The sequence below is a fragment of the Marmota monax genome, unplaced genomic scaffold (assembly GCF_021218885.2).
Source record: "Marmota monax isolate L192 unplaced genomic scaffold, Marmota_monax_Labrador192_F-V1.1 WCK01_AAM20220418_F8-fsc00002, whole genome shotgun sequence".
Lineage (NCBI taxonomy): Eukaryota > Metazoa > Chordata > Mammalia > Rodentia > Sciuridae > Marmota > Marmota monax.
This window is the reverse complement of record NW_026693571.1, coordinates 23,455,001-23,476,265: the sequence shown is the minus strand read 5'-3', so window position 1 is coordinate 23,476,265 and position 21,265 is coordinate 23,455,001. Positions and strand designations below refer to the sequence as shown.

At 36.3% G+C, this 21,265-nt stretch overlaps 1 protein-coding gene across 1 annotated transcript in view; it reads left to right on the top strand.

The window, feature by feature from the left end:
- Grid2 (glutamate ionotropic receptor delta type subunit 2) overlaps window positions 1–21,265 on the top strand; it is a 1,437,644-nt gene that overhangs the window by 1,200,851 nt on the left and 215,528 nt on the right. Inside the window, exon 13 of the mRNA XM_046459106.2 lies at window positions 10,520–10,715. Coding sequence (XP_046315062.1) covers window positions 10,520–10,715 — 196 coding nt within the window. The remainder of the gene's footprint in view (window positions 1–10,519; window positions 10,716–21,265) is intronic.

The window sequence follows — 21,265 nt, the reverse complement described above, 5'->3', positions numbered from 1 at the left end:
TGCATCTCCAGGCAACTGATTCACAATGAAGGTGCCAAAAACATAATACTAGAGAATAGACAGCCTCTTTAACAAATGGTGCTAGGAAAACATCCAGATTAAAATTTGATATGGCTCTCTCACTTTGTACAAAAATCGACTCAAAATGAATCAAGGGCCTTAATACAAACCTGAAACTTTGAGCTACTAGAGGAAAACATAGAGGAAGCAAAATATTGGTACAGGCAATGATTTCTTGAGTAGGACTCCTATATCTCAGATACAAAAGCAAAAATTGACAAATGGGAGTACATCAAATTAAAAATCTTCTACAGAGAAAAGGAAATAATCAACAAGTAAGGAGAAAACCCTAATGGAAGAAAATCTTTGCCAGTTATACATCTGCCTGAGGATTAACATCCATAATATATGTAACTCAAATAAATTAACAACATAAAAACAAGAAAACAAGTAATCCAATCAAGATGGGCAAATGATCTAAACAAACACTTTAAAAAAAAAGAAATATGAATGCCAATAAACATATGAAAAAATGGTAAACACCTTTAGCCATCAGAAAAAAGAAAATGAAAACTATATTCAGATTCTGGGCCGGACACGGTGGCACATGCCTGTAATCCCAGCAGCTCAGGAGGCTGAAGCAGGGGGATAGCAAGTTCAAAGATAGCCTCAGCAAAAGCAAGACACTAAGCAATTCAGGGAGACTCTGTCTATAAATAAAATACAAAATAGGTCTGGGGGTGTGGCTTAGTGATCGAGCACCCCATGAGTTCAATACCTGGTTAAAAAAAAAAAAAAAAAAAAAAAAAACTATATTAAGATTCCATCTAACCCCAGTCAGAATGATAAGAAGTAGTAGTAGTAGTAGTAGTAGTAGTAGTAGTAGTACTAGTAATAATAATAATAATAATAATAATAATAATAATAATGGTGAAGCTGTGAAGAAAAAAGAATCTTTATATATATTTGTTGAGAATATAAAGTAGTACAGCCACTGTACCAATAGAATTTGATCTACCATATGATCCAGCTCTCACACTCCTAGATATATATTTGAAATGAAGTCAATATATAAAAGAAATAACCGACACGCCTGTTATGGTTTGGATATGAGGTGTCCCCCAAAAGCTCACATGTGAGACAATGTAAGACAGTTCAGGGAAGAAATGATTGGGTTACAAGAGCCTTACCCCAATCAGTGAATTAATGACTTGATGGGATTAACTGAGTAGTGACTGAAGTCAAGGTGGGGTGTGGCTGGAGAAGGTGGGGCATTGAGGGCATGGCTTTGGGGTACACATTTGTATCTGGTGAGTGGATTTGCTCTCTCTGTTTTCTGATCATCATATGAGCTGCTTCCTTCCACCACACTTTTGCACCATGATGTGCTACCTTATTTTGAGACCTGAGGAATGGAACCTGCTGAGTATGGACTGAGACCTCTGAAACTGTGAGCCCTCAAATAAACTCTTCCTCCTCTATAATTGGTCTTTAAGTCATAGTGAAGAAAAAGCCAACTAAAACCATACCCATGTTTATTGTAGCACTATTCACAATAGTCCAAGGTGCCCATCAATAGATTAATGGATAAGGAAAATAAGGTGCATACACACATGGAGTATTGTGCAGCCATTAAGAAGAATGAAATCCTGTTATTTGCAGCAAAATTGATGGAATTGTAGGACATTATTTTAAGAGAATTAGCCAGACCAAAGAAAAAAGTCCTGAAAGTTGAAGCAAGACTATATGAGAAGGGGACTAGGGAGAAAGGAAGAGGGAAGAGTAAGGATAGAAGGGAGTATGGACAAGATCAATGCACAATACAAGCATGTATGGAAATGTCACAGTGAAACCCATTTATTTGTATTGCTGCAGTCCGGCTGCAGCAAAATAACCGGGGGGTGACGAACAACTTGTGTACATTGATACAGCAGGAGTAGGAGCCATTTATTGTAGGACAGGAGGGGTATTTATACATTCCACACAGCTTATCTAATTAACATAAACTAGATACAGCAGTCAACCAATAAGGAACCTCCACACTTAATGGCTCGCTGGCGTTACTTCACAAACCACTCCCTATGGCAAAATGCCAGGCGCCATCCAGACTTGTTTACAGACCCTAACATGTACAATTAATATGTGTTAATAATAAGATAATAAAGAGAAGTTCAGAGCCCAAGAAGTTATCTTTATCTAAGGTACTCTGTTGTTCCACATAGGGAGGGCTTAGGGACAGGTGAAGGATTCTGACTGAGGATAGGGAGAGGAACAAATCAGAGTGAAGGGAATGCCTGCACCACTTGGTCCATATTCCAGTGTTCCTCCTGGAGCCTCTCATCTGCTGACCCTCCATACCTCTCCAGTCTTTGCTCTTCATATGACACCTCCTATAAAGCACTCTGTCTACACAGAAGGTCTTGCTTGGGAAACTCTCCCTGCTTCCCCAAGAAAAGAAGTCTCCACCCTCTGCCCTTTCTGGTGTCATTCCAACTTCAGACTTGAGCTTGTTCTTCTAAGGACTTTATGTTGCCCTGAGAAGAGAGCGGTTTTAGCACCAGGGAGAGGAATGAAGACACAGCACTTCAGCACTGGAACATCTCCTTAGAGAGACTTGTGCTGGGCTCCACTGATTACCTTCCCCATAATGTACACTTTAAAGCCATACAATCTAATCTATGAGAAGAAGCCCTATTTCTTCCTCTAAAGTCACTTTGACCTTAATCTTTTAAAAACTAAGAAACCTTGTATTATGGAGATAAAGGAATGTTCATCTCTCTCCTGAGCCTGTTTCCTCTCTAAAGCAACACTCTCGGACACAAAAGATGGCTCCCTGAGCTCTTCATATGAACCACACCATCTACAAGCTAAACTTCCCTACATACAGCAAGGAGTTCTATTTACCTCAACATATGCTCTTGGTACCTTTGCATTTCATCAGATTTTCGTTATTGACTTATATCCGAGGAGTTTGAAAAACTTTCCTGAGGAAAGTTTTACTAAAATGAGGAATGAGGTTTCTCAAAGAACAGCTGGCCATTGGCTATGCCACAGTAGGAGGGTGGACAGCCTATTTCATTCTTCTCTAAGTAGAGCACACACATGGTCTTACTCCTCATTATATAAATATCCTACTAGAAAAAAAAAATCCCTAGGGGTTGGGGTTGGGGTTCAGTGGTAGAGTGCTCACCTAGCATGCTTGAGGCAATGGGTTCAATCCTCAGCACCACATAAATGTAAAATAAAAGATATTGTGTCCAACTAAAACTAAAAAATAAATATTAAAAACAAATTTTTTTTTAAATTCCCCCAAATTAATTTTTCTGTAATACTAATAATACTACCAAAGGTGGCTATTCTCTCCTTGTTCTTGGTATTTGTGTCGTCTTTAACTATTAAAATCATAAATTCTTTTATTTATGTTAGTTATTTCAGTTGACAGAGTTAGTTGAGCAATTCTTTTTCATCTTGCTTCTGACATTTCAGTCAAAAATCATTCAGTGAACAACCCACTTCTCTCTGTCTGCACTGTTAGCCTTTAGGAATAGATAGTCCACTTTGTTCCAGGTCTGATGTCTGCCAAAATCATGGTCTATGAGCTCTTCCAAATACCTTTTTCAGTCCTGTTTGTTTGGATTTTCTTTTTTATTTGATTTGCTGCTGAATTTATTTATTTTACATACATGGCAAAATGCTTTGGCAAACAATTCACTGATAAAGCTTTCACAGCTGATTTTGTTGCAAGGGAGATTTCCAAAGATCTCTTGGAGAGGAAAATAAAAATATATATATATATATATATATATATATATATATATATATATATATATATATATATATATATATACTTATCTATATATATATATATATATATGTATATATGTATATATACATATATATTTCTCCCCACCCAAAAATACTTCTGGCCATGATAAATTACCCACTGAATGACTGATAATATATAATTAAAACTCCATTTTTATGCAGTGCTAGTTAAATGGGAATCTGATTTTCCAAGAGTATTTTTCTAGCCAAAACAAATGAGCTTCATTGATTGCTGACTATTTTCCAGACCCAGTGCTTGGTTCTATGTTTCAACAATGAATTTTAAAAACTAAGAAGCATCAGTAACAAGGTGTGTAAAGAAGTAAAGTTTCATAACACAATGCTAAAATGTAACATATGCTGAATGTTAGAAGACCACTCTCTGAAGAGACAGTGGAGTTTGTTCTTAAAGGGGAAGGGATTCACCAGGTAGACAAGGAAGTATCTTTTGTGGAGAAAACATCTACCAAGGTGTGGTAGATTCTAAACTAAGAAATGAAGAAATGGTATGTTTGGCCTAATTGTGACTGTAAATAGGGGAAATGGTTATTTTTAATAATGGAAAATAAAAAGATTTAAGAGAAACTTTTGAAGAATCTTGAAAGCTAAAGAGATGGAAGCATTTTTCTAAGGGCTCTGGGATAAGACATATTTAAACAAGGCAGTAGTACAGTTAGATTTACCCCAAATTACACATTTCCTGAGCATGTGTAATGTTCATATGAAGAACACTTAAGCTGTGGTATGGAGGATGGGTTAGCAGTGGGTTAATGTAGAGACAGGGAAGACTTAGAAATGAATAAGTAAAAATTCCAAGGGTATTGGCAAAAAAAAAAAAAAAAATTAAAGACAATGGCCACAGATTTCAAGACTGGAAAAGTAAAAGGTATAGAATTTGATGACAGATTATATGAAAAGAGAAGTTAGAATGAAAGTCCACAGGTAAAGAAGAATGATTAGCGGAGAATGAGTCTAATTGATAGGAAAATTAGGAAATGGCATTTCTAGAAACCAAGGGAATAGCAGGGAACAAGTAAAACTAATAATAGTAATAATAAAATTAGTAATTGTAATTATTACTAATAGAGCACTTAGAGTGCTAATCACTAAGGAAAATGTCTTACATGCAGTATCTAATTCAAACTTCCAAATACCTCAGCATAAAATTATTATTTCACTCTGTTTAATAGGCGAAAGCAATTGAACTTTGGAGAAACAATTTGCTCAAAGATTGAAACACAAATTAAAGTTTTATGTCTTAAAACCTCTACTCTTAGAAACTGAGAGGTTATTTAGGGATGTGGACAGTACCTCTCAGACACAAGCCTGCCTTATCTAACCGCCCAATCTTGTTTTTCAACACTTTCAGTTGCTTTTTGAGTGTGAAGAGCACATTCTCATTCTGATGGCATGTTAGTTGTCCTTTTAAGTTTAAAATTTTGAATCACTTTTTATGCTAGAAAACCTGCTTCTGCCCTCTTTGCCTAGCAGCTGTCAGCTGCTAGAGCCAATGGACAGCAGTGGGCACTGGGTACTAGGCTGGCTCTTTATGTGGTTGCTACAAAGCCCTGGGGCCCTTGGTTGAGCCCTGGGCCTGCAGCAGTATCTGAGCTTTGACAGAAGCTGAAATCGGTATCCAGAGGAGGAAGCTGGGGAGAGAAGGGCCGGCGGAGAGGCCTGAATGGAGTCGGAGAATGCTTGTCCTATACTCCTTCTAGTCTGTTTTCCACTGTCAGCCCTTTGCCTGAAGTATCAAGTGCTAATCCTATCAGCCACATTTCATTTCTCTCCCTGACCCAAAGAAAAATCCCTTCTGATGTAATAACTTGTGTTGACTTGTTCTGTTCCATTAAAAATTGGATTAGACTTACCCTTCCTGGGATGGAGCTGGCAGATCAGACGTGTCATTTGTTGGTGAGCATTGCCACAACCAAGCTCAATTTAATTTTTTTAAAAGAAGATGATGGTGAGATGGGACAGAGAGGTTTATGGAAGCTCTTTGAAAATTTTTTACGTGGATAACATCAACTCTTTTGTTAAAGGAAAATAGGTAAAAATATGAATGAAAGTTCACTGCACAGGGAATAGTCTTTGGATTTTTTTTAACTATCTGATAGTTTTAGAAATATAAACATTTTTTAGTGACACATTCATTGTAACATAATTTTGTTAATAAAAGTTATAACCTGCCTAAATAATCCACTATTAAGAAATTCATGACCATTAAGTATCATAGGTTCATTCAACATTGTACTTGGAAGGGAAACCAGACATTGTTCAATTCTAGCTCAATGCCTGAATCTTCTCTTCAACAATGTTACAAAGGGCCATCCTGCCTTCTCCACAAAGAGATATTCATTAGAAATCATTAAATGTGGCCTTATAGAGAGAAAAATCACCATCATCATAACCACAATTGGGACTTTGGTCAGAGGCTCTTATGACAGGTTCTCTCATGATTCTGAGGAGGAATTATTCTCTTCACTTTATAGAAGAAAAAAACTAAGGTTATAGGAGTAACAGATCTGCTCGACATGAAATCCCCCCTACCCAATATAAAAGCTGTTGCTGTCAGTTATATTTAAGACCATCACATATATCAAAATTAGTTTGAAGTTCTTGAAGGGGTTTAAATGTTTATTCTCATGTAAAGAGTTTAAAATCAGTGTAGGTCCACTTAAATTCCTAAAATTTATTTCCACAGAATTTCCCTAAATTGCCAGTTCCTTGGTGTATGTAATATTCATATAAATAGCTACATGATGCTTATCTATTCTCTATCAGCATTGTTTTGTGCCATGGGTTGATATCAGTTTGATAGGAGAACAGAATGGGAAATAAATGAATCTTAGCTTGTTAAAAAAAAAAAAAAACAAGGCTGGTTAGTGTGGCAAACATTTGCTTTCTTTTATCATTTACCACTTACAGTCACATGCTTTCAATTTTCACTCTGTGTGAACGTGTGACATGGGTAATGTGTCTGGGGTGTGGGGAGCTCAGGTTTAATAGATTCACAGAGTGAGCATTCATTGAGTGGTGTGTGGGTTACAGGGAGAAAAATGGAGTGTATTTTGAGTGTATTCACAGCTCTATTTTGAAATGTTCTAGATTCCCTCATTCCTTCTGCAACCTGGGAAAACATTGCCTATTGTTAGGAAGAAATGTTAATATTCACCATGGTAAATTAATTTATGTCTTAGGTGCTTATGGATGATTCTAGGATTGCTTTGCATTTTAAAGCAGTGATTGGCCCTATTTAAATAATATTCACTCAGCATTTGACCTTCAGATACAACTTTTAAGTATTACAGCTTGTAGAATAACCTAATAGATTCCTTTCAGTGGTTCATAACATAGGCCATCACATTTCTGCCCTTGCTCTAAAATCTTATTAGCATGAAAAAAAAAACCAAGATGGCTCCTCATGATAGGCACTCCTTTTCTATGTTGGGCTCCTAAAACAGCCTTCTCTTTCTATGATAAGCTGTTTGTGTTCACTTCATTTTGCTTCAGTCATTTTATTTTTGTCACCTTTGGTGCTGTCTTGGTGTGCTATAATGGAACGACACTGAATCCGACAAGCTGTAATTTTTATTGCAGGCATGTCTCAAGGCAAATTTATACACTGAACTTGATATCAGAAACTACTAGAGGGAACATGCCTTTGTTCTAAATTACAAAATGCTCTGCTGTTCTAAACTTGAAGCATGTTAAAAATAAGCTGCCTGTTTTCTGACATCAGGAACTTCATATAGGCAATATATTCAGATATTCCTTTAAAATTTCATTGTATACAAAACGATTTCACCAACTAAACTAGGATAGTATAAATCTATATTCAGGTTTTAAAACTAATATTTAAGGTGAAGCTGTGAAACAGAAAACTGTTTATATTAAAGACCCCAACATTTACCAGGCATGGTGGTACATCCTGTAATCCTTGCGAGTGGGGAGGTTGAGACAGGAGGATTGCAAATTCAAAGTCAGCCTCAGCAACTTAGCAACATCCTCAACAACTTAGCGTTATAGATCAGTGGTAAAGCACCCTCAGCATTAAATTCCTAGTATAAAACAGAAAGAAAGAAAGAAAGAGAGAGAGAGAGACAGAGACAGAGAGACAGAGAGAGAAAGAAAGAAAGAATTCCAACATTTGATTTCTGTTTTCATGGAAGGCTAAGAGGAAACATAAATTTATTGAACTGTGTTTTATAGTGTGACTCTTTGGGCAAGCTTGTATTTTTAGATACAGGCAAAAAGGGAAAAAAAAGAAAGAAAAAGAAAAAATTCACCCTAAACTAAAATCTCACCTCTGCCAAATTGAAGCCTTTGACAGTTATAATCAAGACTGATTGTCAGAACTGCCAAGCAGCAAGTAGTTGATCATATGCTGGTAGGGTTTCTGGTAAACCATAACATGGACCTTCAAGTTCCATATGGTACTATGTACGACTACTTCACCTTGAACATAGAGCAAATATTGCAAGAGAAATACAGAAATAATAGTAAGTATCTTGCATTTGAAACACTGTGACCTTAGAAGCACACAGACCTACATTTTAATCCTAGCTCTGACCCTCCCTGATTTTGCATTCTAAATTACTTATTCTTTCAATCTAAAAGTTTCCTCATTGAGAACATGGTGAAAACAGTTCTGAAGCTTGCATTTGTAGAAGTTGAATCAATGGAGACTGTTATAGCCTGTATAGATATGTTTTATTCTTCTTTCTGTATTACCATTTTAGAGTTCCTTCAACCACACAGTGGAAAATACATTGAAAATATTGTGTATTTAATACAGCTTTGTGTCCATTGCTAGAAAATCAATAAATTAGCAGTAATTAGCAGTAATTTTTTCTCTTGAAACAAAATTCTTATTGTTACAATATCACCAAGATAATTATGATATGTCCCAAAAATAAATACCCTGTCCCTCTAGCATTAAGTTGTATTCTATCTACATGCAACTCACTTTTTTCTTGCTTTTGCCCTCAATTATTCATTTACATTGTCACTCTAGTTATCTTTTGAAAAATGCCAGAATTAATTTAGTAGTTGTAGAATATTCCAGAAAATTCTCATCAAAATACTTTTTAAGTGCATTATTTACACAACAAATTGGTAAAGCAAAAAAGAAATTATTACTGCAGTATTTTCTTTGGAGTAAATGATACGTATCAACAACACAAAATTCAACAAAATGCAAATTAAATCTTGCTGAAAGTTATAGTTAGAAATTGATATAAATATACCTCTAACAAACAGGACCTATAATTTATTTTATGCCACACAGTTTTGCACATGATGGAGATTAGTGAACTTAAGAATATTCCCAATTCTTTGTCCAATGCAAGTGTTGGTTTTAAAGACCCTCAGGAAATCCTTAGTTAACTCCATTTAGAAACAAACCAAAGGTCAGAAGTATACATTACATTTGATTCATGGCTCATGTTGTGGAGTACCTGGTGCATTTTTTCTTGTTCAAAATATGGCATAGTGTTTCAAAGCATCTGCTCCCATTCTTAGAAGTTAGTTGTAAGCATGCTAGCATTTGATATTGAACACTATGTCAAAGCCATATTTATTCTCAAATGTCAGTCATTAAAGTTGTTCACAAACACAAATTCAATGAATTCCAAGGAGTAGTACCAGATTCTCCAAATCAGAAATTATAGAGTGGCTCTGTAACCCAAATTTAAGGAAATTGACCACCAGACTAGAAATGGATAACCTGGGATAAATAAATGCCATCTCTAACTCAAAGATGGATTTGAAAATCCTCGATCATTATCCAATAACCAAGAAAGCTGAAAATATATTCTGCTGCCAGGAATATGAAAATTGTCCTATTTGACTACAAATAGAAGTCAATATTCCTCTCCATCCCTCCTTCCCTCCCTCCCTCCCTCTCTCTGCTACACACATACACACCACACACAATCAATCACACACATATACAAAAAAAGAGCAAATATTGCAAGAGAAATACAGAAATAATAGTATCTTGCATTTGAAACACTGTGACCTTAGAAGCAGACAGACCTACATTTTAATCCTAGCTCTGACCCTCCCTGATTTTGCACTCTAAATTACTTATTTTCTCAATCTAAAAGTTTCCTCATTGAGAACATGGTGAAAACAGTTCTGAAATGAGGCACTGCTATAAGGATAATACATGTCAATTGCCTGATATGTGCAGTAGCCACACCATAATAATGACTATCGATACTAATTGTTAAACATGCATTTATTTAAAAACATGTTGTTGATGTAAAATGTAATTATTTTATAAAACTATTAAAGGCTTGACAACTAAAAGAACATAGGCTAATGATTATACTTAAAATTAACTATTAAATTATTTATGATTACATAGCAATCTAATTTAATTTGTGATCATTTTAATGGTATTACTAGATTTCTTTTTCCCCAGTGACGGTCTACCAAAACAGTCTGCATTACCACTAAAAATTTTCACCTCTTCTTCAATGATTACTATTTTATCTCATAATTTATTACATATATCCTAACATCAGTTCTCCTTATACATTTTGTCTCACTATTAAGAGACAACAAAATAATCAAAACAATTTTTAAAATCTATCTTCTCATATATTTCCCTTTTCTTTTTTGAATTTTACTTTCACTTGAAAATAATCATTATGTCCTCTGTCTCTCTTTTCTCTAAATAATCAAGGTCTCTTCAGGACCTTTCCAAGCAAACAGACATCCCCTATGGCACAGTCCTGGACTCTGCAGTATATGAGCATGTCCGCATGAAGGGACTGAATCCTTTTGAGAGGGACAGCATGTACTCCCAAATGTGGCGTATGATCAACCGAAGCAATGGATCAGAGAACAATGTCCTGGAGTCCCAAGCAGGCATTCAAAAGGTATTGGCCATGGTTTTTCATTAGTAATCTTTACATGTTATTTTTCATGTTGGAATTGCTAAGTAGAAATTTATTTCTTGTTTTTTGTTAACTCTAACATAGAATTTTCAGGTAAATTGCAGCTTCTGTTGATTTAAAGAAGGTTTTGAAACAATTCAGTGCATCAGGAGAGGAATTCAAAGTCTTCTGCAGTGTCTTAACAGATCCATTTCCCATGGACTTTCTAAACTAAAAAACATGTGCTGATATTTTGTTCTGAAAAGGATTAAGGCATTATAAACATGAAGACTAAAAAGTTTTTACAAATTCCTTTCCATATATCATTCAGTTTATACAATTCTTTTAAATGACTCAGGGTATTTTCTACACTGCATTTGTTTTTAGATTAAAACTTTATCTTGTGATTATGTGAAGCTATTTCAAAGCAAAATTTAATCTTGTCAACAAATAACATGCCTATAAATGTCCGTTTCTATTTCTGAGTGTGAAAAATCTTTATATACATCTTGTATTTCTATAACCGTTATTTAGAAATAATAGACAAAAAAAAAGCTTAGAAAGGCTTTTCACCTTTTTTGAACAAGCTAGTTTTTATTCTGGACCATAGTTTATTTACATGAATACTAAAGCAGTTCAGGCCCTAGCAATCTCTGTGTGAGAACTGAATGGTTTTTGCTTAAAATTGTGTCCAGGAGCTAACCTATTGAAAGTCAACGTGATCCCCCATTCAACAAAGAATTATGGAATGAATGAATGAGTGAATGAATGAATGAATGTCAAAATGGCAGCAATAATGCTCTGTACATTTCCTCTGTGTTCTTGTGCAGCAGAATAATTGGACCCCTAGTCTGAGTTTCTTGTTCAGAAGGCAGATGTTATACGAGAGAATATTTTAACTATTAAAATTCCCCAGCCATAGGCTCCAACATTACTCTCAGCCTTCCATGTGATGCCCCTTATCTGCTTACCACTGTCTCCTTGGCCACTAGAGTCACCACATTGATGTCATTCTGTTGAGAAGTGACAATGCTAAGGTAAACCTCTAAGTACTAACAATGCCTTTAAGGAAGTGGATATTCCACAATCAGTGAATATCCTGTTAGCAATGTCTTCTAAGTCCTTTGCCCTCATTATAAGAATCCCAGTTTCCCAGGGGCCATGCATTTACCCTAAAATTTTTTTCTTTCTTTTTTTTCTAATGAGGACCATTGGCTCCAGGAAGTTCACAGGGTGTCCTTAGTTAGTAGGGAGGAGAGTAGGAGAGGTGGATCTGATGTGTGAATGAATACATGTTTGGGGGGTAAGAGAAAGAAGGAAGACATTTTAGGATATAGATGAATTTCAACTCTAAAATGAGAAGGCTAAATGGTTTAGGGGAAAGTTTTTGTTTTTATTTTTTATTTTTTTTTTGTTTTTTTTCGTTATATTGTCTAACGTTAAAAAGAAGATTTCTCCCTGAGGATTAGTATAGATAAAAATTCAAATTTTATATTTCAATTTCATTTTAGAAGCCAAATCTCCCCATGCCTAATAATCTCTTTCTATACAGTATTATTCCAGAGATATTTCATTTTCTTTTCTTTTACTAGATAGCTGTAGTCTAACTAAATATTTTTTGAAAATGTACATAGTCACTCATTCATTAATTTGTTCTTTCATTAAATATTTATGAAGTACCAATTATATACCAAACACTGATCTAGGAACTGGAGATAAATTCAGCAACAGAGAAATAGGCACTAGATTCATAAAATACAGTCTGTAAGGAAAATAAAAGGGAAGTGAAATGTGAATAAATAAAATGTTTAAAATTGTGATAAATACTATAAAATTTTTAAAAACATGAGATTTGCAAGCACATCAACCTGACTTTGAATCTAGCTCACTTTTTTAAATAAAATGTGTACACATGACTAGCTAGGTAGTGACTAGACCTTCAGAGTTTCATAACAGATAAGCTTTCCTAATTCTCCCATCTTTTGTCAAAGCTAATTAAGGTAATTTATGTATGATTTAATAAAACAGTATGATTAGAGCCATAAGCCTCTCATCAGATGGTCCTGAAGATTACCTTAGACAATGTATTTGTGAGAGATTGGTAGCTACAAAGCTTTATTGCTCAATATTTCCTATTGTTAACTTAAAATTATGACATAATAAAAAAGAAAACGCAGTGAAAGAAGTGGAGAACAATTTTTATCTTCTGATAATATGCTGATAAAGAGGGCTAATAAGTTTAAAACCAAAAAATCAAGGCCTCAAATATTTATTATACCGTATTTCTTCTGTTTCCTGATTTACTAGCAGTCTGGTGAAGAATGCCTTTACACATTTAACAGAAAATATCTCAGTGAAATTTGTTTGTATTATATATTTCTTTCACCCCAGGCAGAGGCAGCTGAAAATTGTTTGGGCAGAGAATAGGTCACAATAATGAAATGTACTTTGGTTCAGTTTGCAAGGTTTTGACCAGCTTCAAAATTAAAAAACAAAATCAACCAACAAACATACAATAACCTCCTAACCTGCTATTCTCACTGGAGGTTCATGAAATCGAGAACTCCAACGTGAAGTGTGACTGGATTCTTCGAGCAACTCAAATTGCACACCTCACAAAGCAGCTTCCTGTTCTCTATTATTGATTTCTAATTTGTGTAGACAGAAAAGACTTCAGAGGTCTTCTAGGTCAACATTCCACAAAAGGCCAAACTTATTCTACAGTATCTTTGACAAGAATCCACATATCCAGTAACTGCCTTCCAGGAAAACCTGCATCACTGTGAAACAAAGTCCTCATGATCTATAACTTGAAAGAGATCTCATTAATAATGTGCAGGCTGTGTTTGTTTTTAATTGTGTTACTAGTCTCATTAAGTTTCTCTTACTTAAAGGTGGATCCTGATTCCATCTAACATTTTTGTTCCACTGGTACCAAGAAAATCTGTATAAATGAGCATTAAGTAGATAAGTTCTGACTTATTATTCTTGTGAGACATTCGCCTTCACTGAACAATACTAATTAAACTACAACAAATTTGTTTCTATCTTGCTCTGCCTAGGACCTTTTGCATAAATAGAAAAAGTTATGATTCAAATAATGTAACAGAATTTTTTCAGACATTCAACAATTATTTACCAAGCATCTTCTATGTGTTAGGGGTTAGTCACTGGGGTGAAGAGAAATGTAAACAAATGCCTTCATGGAGTGTGCATTCTAACCAGCTCGGCAGACAATAAACAAAGTAAGTAAAGGATGTTATACCTTCAGTAGTGAGAAGTATTAAGGAGAAAAGGTACAATGGAAGAGGGAGGTAGGGAATATGGAGGAGCAGAATGCTCTGCTTTATTAGATCAGTGACCAAGGAAGGTTTCACTGAAAAAGTAACATTTGAACAAAAACTTGAAGTAAAGGGGCAAGGGCAACAGGTGGAGTATAGGATATCTGATTGAAATGCTTTCAGACAGAGGGTGAGCTAGTGCAAAGGCCTTAAGGTAGGAGCATTTCAGAATGTTCCAAGACCATAAAGGAGGCCAGTGTGGGTACAGCTATAAGGGATAATATCAGAAATATTAGAAGCTCAGAGAAGTGGAGGGTTAGAATGTAAAGAGGATACAACTCATGTAGGGACTTACTCCTCAAATTGTGGACCTATGAACTAGCAGCATCAGTATTTCCGGAGGGCTTTTTAGAAGTGCAGACTCTTAAGCCACTACCACCACCATTCTGAATGTAGATCTCATTTGACAAAATCTGAACATGATTCACATGCATATTGAAGTGTGATTTGGAAACCAAGGCTGTATAAAACATTCTAAGTTGGCTTTTACATGTGGGATATTGCTATGGTTTGGATCTGGACTGTCCCCCCAAAAGCTCATGTGTTAGGCAATGCAGCAATATTCAGAGGTGAAATGATTGAATCGTGGGGAATGTAACAGCATCAGTCGACTTGATGGATTATTATTTATTTGAATAAATTACTGGGTGGTAACCCTAGGCAGGTGGGGTAGGACCAGAGGAAGTAAGTCACTGGGGATGTGACCTTGAGGACTATATCTATCCCTAGCCACTTCCTGTGCCTCTCCCCGCTTCTTGGCAGCACAAGATGAGCAGCTTTGCTCACCACATCCTCCATCATGAGATTTCTGCATTTTCCGAAAACATGAGATGACCCAAAATAAATCTTCCCTCCTTTAAGTTGTTTATGTCAAGTATTGTGGTCATAGCAACAAGAACCTAACTAACAGATATGAATCTTTAGGGGTTTTGAATATAATATTAATATGATCTGACTCATATTTTGGCAAATCATATGATTATTGCACTGGGAAAAACTGAAGGTGGCAATATGAAAGATGGAAACAATTTAGGGGGCTGTTCTGCTGACTCCACAACATTCTGAAATTATGCCATGGAAAGTCCATCCCTGTTAGCACCCAAATACATTTTAGAATGCTACAAATTTAAGGAGTTATTGGCATTAGGCCATTAATGGAATTTAGTCTGTCATATTACTTTATAACAGACAGGGGCATAAGACAGGTAATTTCTGAGAGTGGATGGTAAAATTTCCAGGTAAGGACTGTACCAGGAATGAAGGATCTGTGAACAACACAAAACAAGAAGTCCCTGATTATTATTATGAAGCCAATATTAATTTGCTGGAAACCTATTATAACCCATGTAGTAAAGAACAAATCATTCTAGAAATTGAGCAATGACCAACACTAGGGAAGTCAATAAAAATTATTGTTGGTAGAATTAGAACTTCTGTCCGGACAGAGGACCACAGTGGTATGTAAATAATACTACAGACAACAAAGTCCAAAAGTGTGTGGTAACAGGAAAATGGATGGTAGTGCCAGGTAGCAGCAGTATTTAATCAGAAGGACAGCATCAATTTATCAGCTCAAGAGCAGTACAGTATAAGAAATATCATTACTGGAGGAACAGGTAAGGTCCAGAGAGGGCATCAAGCCAAACCACTGGACCCAGCACTAATCCTATTCAGAAAAATCAAAGACTAGCAATGGAAGCCAAAACAAAAGTCTAAACAATATGGTCAATATCATGGATTTTGAAAAACAGCCAGACCCTATAAACTGTTGAGTTAAGCCTATCCCTGTTTTATCAGTTTGGCTGAAAAACTAGGTTAAAAGAACCTTCAATTTTGCAAACTCATTTAACACATAATCACCTATTATTTACCAGGCAATGTTCTAGGCAATGAAAGGTACAACAGAACAAGCAAAGTCTCTGTGCCATCACAGAGTCTAGTGTAGTAAAGAGAAGACAACAGAAATCACATAAACATATGCTATAAAGAAAAATTGGAAGAATAAGAATGAAAGAGAACAGAAGCAGGAATATCACATATAAAATGGTCTGGGAAGTCCTCTTTGAAAAAGTGAAATTTGAGTAGAGCTCTGAAGGATGACAGTGTGTGAGACATGCAGATAGTGGGGAGAAGAAGGGAACAGGAGGTGTTCCAGGTAGAGGAAATCTCACTTCAAAATTCCTGAGGCAGAGACCAGGTTGGGTGAAGAATGTCAAGGCCAATAATTCACAATAGCTAAACTGTGGAGCCAACCTATATGTCCTTCAGTGGATGAATGGATTAAAAAAATGTGGCACATGTACACAATGGAATTTTACTCAGCAATAAAAAAGAATAAAATCATGGCATTTGTGGGTAAATGGATGGCGTTGGAGAAGATAATGCTAAGTGAAGTTAGCCAATCCCCCCAAAACACATGCTGAATGTTTTCTCTGATATAAGGAGGTTGACTCATAGTGGGGTAAAGAGGGAAAGCATGGTAGGATTAATTGAATTCTAGATAGGAAAGAGGGGTGGAAGGGAAAGAGAGGGGGCAGAGGATTAACAAGGATGGTGGAATGTGATGTACATCATTATGCAAAGTACGTGTATAAAAAAATTGTATCTAATTCAAATAAAGATAATTTTTTAGGGGGAAAAAAGAATAATCCTGACCTAAAAATAAATAAATAAATATTAAAAAAAAAGAATGTCAAGGCCAATGTGCCTAGAACAGGGTTCACAGAGAGGGGTTGGGGTTTTAGGGCTGAAGGACAGGAGATCAGATCAGAGTGAGAGGTGGCTGGATGGAAGCTGTTAAAATGGCTGATGCTTTGGACTTCACTAAAGTTCAAATTGTATCTTAATTGGAAATGGCAGGCAATAGGATTTCTTAAGTCCCATTCAAGTGGTTCAGAATCATTTATCTGTAATATTCTGGGAGCCTTTTCGATGACCTTGGCTTTACTCCGAGATTGGGATCCAGTGCAAGGGTTTGGAGTGATATGATATAACCCTTTTTAAAGGTTTACTCTGGTTCTGTATGGAGAACAGGGGGGTTGAGGATGGAAACAGGGAGACCAGTGAGGAGGCCACTGCAGTAATCCAAGTAAGACTCAGTGATGGCTGGCCCTGAGTGGTAATGTTGGAAGTGGTGACAAGTGACTGAATTTGAATATGTTTTGAAGGTAGCTCTGATTTTCTAAAAGATAATAATTGGGAGGTGAAAAAAAGTAATTGACATCAAGTTCAATGTCTTTGGCCAGAGAGACTGGAAGAATGAAATTGTCATTCATTGAAATTGGAGAAACTAAGATTAAAACAGGTTTAAGAAGCCAAATGATAATTTGTCCTTAACATAGTAATTAATATGAAATTAATTAACTAATATAGTTATCTGGTTGATGTTTACAGACAAAAGGCTGAATGAAGTAGCCAAGAATGTGAGTATATCTAGCAAAGAAAGATGTGTGAAGACTGATGCTAGGACAATCTCATATTTAAAGGAAGGCAAGCTAGAAAAGAGCTCAGGGAAGGATCCACTATTGAGACAGAAGGAAAATCAAAAGAGTGATTTTAGAAGCGAATGATAAAAAAGGGAGGGGGGTTCAAAAAATCTGAAGATCCACAATCTGTCAAATAATACTTACCAATCAAATGTGAGGAAGACTGAGAACTAATGTTTGACTTGATAACCAACAGCCACTACCCACTAGTGACCTTGGCAAGAACAAGTCCAGTAGAAGAAAAAGATAAGAAATCATAATTAAATTGGAGAGGAAAAAGAATTAGAAGAAAGGAAGTGAAAATTATGAGAATAGACAACTTTTTTAATGGAGTTTTGCCTGAAGGAAATGCCTACTAATGAGAAGGGGTCCTGGAACTGGATGTGAGGTTTGGAGAAAATTTTTAATGAAAGAAAACATATATAATATATTGGGAGTATGATAAAGATAGGTAAATTCACGATTCAGGAGAAATACATGAGAACTGCTGGGAAATTTGAGTAGGAGATAAGTCCTGGGATCCAGTATACAGGTGAAGAGTTTGAACTGAGAAGCACAATCCATCCATAGTAGAAGAGAAAAGGGAGAACATGTGTGCATGCGTGCAGATAGCTTGGAAATGTGGTGGCAGGAGTGTATGGAGGCTCATCATCAAAGTCTAAGCAGCAGGAGAGAAAATCTGGAGACTTAGTGTGGGGGTTGTAATTCTGGGGAAATGGGAGAAAAGTAGACTAGTGGGCTTCTTAGACGAGACGAAGTGCCCTTTTGCCATTGGCCATAACCAGTCGGCATGATTCTGAGGTTTTTCTGTAGTCAATTTCAGCTGCCTGAGTGTAAGTCAGCATGAAGTAGGGTTCACTGGAATTGGTGTTTACCAGGTAAGTATGGTAGAGATAAGGAAGTTGAGTATATACCCCCCAAAAGTGATTATTATTATGGATAATGGAATCCAATCTGTGTAAAAGGAAGCAATGACATAAGGGGGATTGAAGACACCAAATGAATGGCAAGAAGAGTGGATTTTAGGCCTGAATGGAAAAACATGGGAGTCAGTGAGCCAGATGGTAGAATTAGAAGTTATAATAAGTTAGTTCTGAGATGACATTTGAAATTGAGATAACAAAGAGTGCAGTTATTGAAGATGATCCAACGTGGGAGTGAGTAGCTGAGACAAAAGAAAGACAAGCTCTTTAGAGAAGAAGAAGCCAAGAGATTGAGAGTCAAGTACTGGAAAAGAATTTTCTTTGTGAAGAATCAAATCACCAAGAATAAACAGAGTTTGTATTTAAAAGAGTGACAGAAAACCAAGTGATAAAACCAAATAATGTTGGGGAAAAGACAAAATCTCAGTTGTCACAGCAAGACTGAGTAGCAGGTAATATAGTCTGATAACAGGAACTTCAAAGCTGAAGGACTTAAGAGACAAGGGTCTTAAGTAGTTTGAGTGGCAAGAAGGATACCTACTCCTAATCCAGCCGAAGTGTCACAAATGTTATAGCAAAGAAAAATAGGCACCATTTGAGAAAACCTTAAGTAACAGTCCCAGTGATGTAGGACAGATGAGGTGAGGCTGGACATCCAAGGAATTTTCGGGAAGCAGGTTTACATAAGCTGCAGTGGTCCAGAGGGGCTCATACTTAAAAATCTCTGGACCCTGAGTCTGAAAATTCTTTTAGATTTATACTCAATGAGGTGGTTGGGTTGCATGTCAGTGGGTGGGAACTTAACAGTTACTTTTTGTGCCATATTCCTAGGCTAGACAGAGATTTCACACGTTTTGTCTGCAAACCCAGCATTTACAATAAAGAGGAAGCTTCAAACCCCATTGAGCTCTCTGCAGAACTCCTATGAAATCCTGTTGACATTCTTTCAAAAAAAATCTTTCTGACAAGAGGAGAAGCTTAATAATGGTGCAGGGTCTTTTGGGTGGAGGTGTCTGGTCCACTTCACCAGAGTATAAGCAATTTCTAGTTAGCAAAAGAAGGTGTATTTAAAAAAAAAAAAAAACTGGTAGCTATAGGTAAGGTGACTACATGTACATGTTTGCTTGGGCTAGTCTCAGCTTTTCCAGTTTCTCCAGCATTATTCACTGCATCCCCTTTTTCTCCAAAGAGTCTTCCCATTAGAAAAAAAAATGTTATTTAGTATATAACTAAGTGATCTCCATAGAGCAAAGTGGAAGAATCTGAGGAAGAATTTAAAAACTAATCAAAATCAGGGGATATGCAGACCCATAGTAATGAAAAATATATATAAGTAGTGACCTAGAAGCCTTGGAACTTGCATGATGGTGGGCATTTGGGATATAGGATCAATGTAGGCTCATAGGTTGATGAGTAGATGAGTGTGAGGTGCGGGTGCCCATGTTATCAAGAGCATACTGAGGCATGGGGCCCCTCTTTATTCCAACAGCAGGTGAAAACCTGGCTCACAGCAGTCTTACTAGCAGATGGGAAACTTGAGGGCTTTGCTTCCTACAGCTCAGTGAAGCTGGGGTAGGTAGCAAGTGACACAGACTTGACTTGAGGATGAAGTGCATATCAAGATATATAAAGGAAAAAAAGACAAGAGATGAAAACAGATTTCAACTGTGACACAGTTTTACACATAGTTAGTCCTGCTCTTCAGTACCTCAAACCCATGAACTGCACTGGCCATATCCTCTTTTCTGTTTGTTCCACACTCCCTCCTCTTAGAGAGTCAATTGGTGTTGAGTAAAAATGCCAAAGTAGATGATAATTAATGAGCCTGCAGCAGGAGGCTGTAAGAACTAACTTGAGTTTCAATGAGCAATTTGGTAATAAACTGACAGGGTGCATGACCTTAAAATGTGGGTTAGGCCCTTATTACAGAAAAGAATAATCAAACTGAACCCTGCTTGGAGGAAAAACAAAACAAAATACAAAACAGCTCTGAGCTATGAAAATGCCAAGCCTGAGCTCTCATAGCAGTATCTTGGTGTATTTGCTACATTTGCCCTTTTGCCAAATGATTCCAACAAACAATATATTATTCACTTTAGCACTTCACCCTGTAGCTGGGAGTTCACCTCCCACTGGTATATTTTCTGCTTTCCAGAAATCAGAGTTTTTAGGACTAGGTCACCAATAACACAATGAAAGAAGAGACCTGCGCCAGCAGAACAAAAAGACAGAGAGATCATTTTCAACATCCCTGCTACTGCATTTTGCACTTTTTTCCCATTATTACTAGTTTTTAAAACCTGTTTTATTAACAATCATCCTTGTGGATATTTGAAATCAAAATCAGGTGTTTTCTCAGAGAGGAGAGGAGAAATCTAGCACCATAAACTTCTTAAGCAGTTGTTAAGTATCTTAAGTTTGAATTTGTCAGATTTTATAGCACACACACAAAGTACAGTATAAATAAATATTTTTTCAAGATTTTGAGTTACAAACACACACACATGCACATTTTGATTCTATATACCACAGTGGGTATTGATGAAAATAATGACATATTTTACATATGTAAATATAACAGCACCAGATGACACTACCAACCTACCATTGGCAAGGCATGCACTTTTAATAGTTTTTATAGTGGGGAAAAAGTATATTTTTAAACCCATGATGAAAGCCAGGTCTGCCACAATTCTCATTTTTATTAGCTAAATTCATTTCTAATCCATCCATTCATTTGCTTCTTCCTTTCCTCAACATTTACTCAGTGGCTGCTGAATTAGATGCAAAAATAATAGCTACCA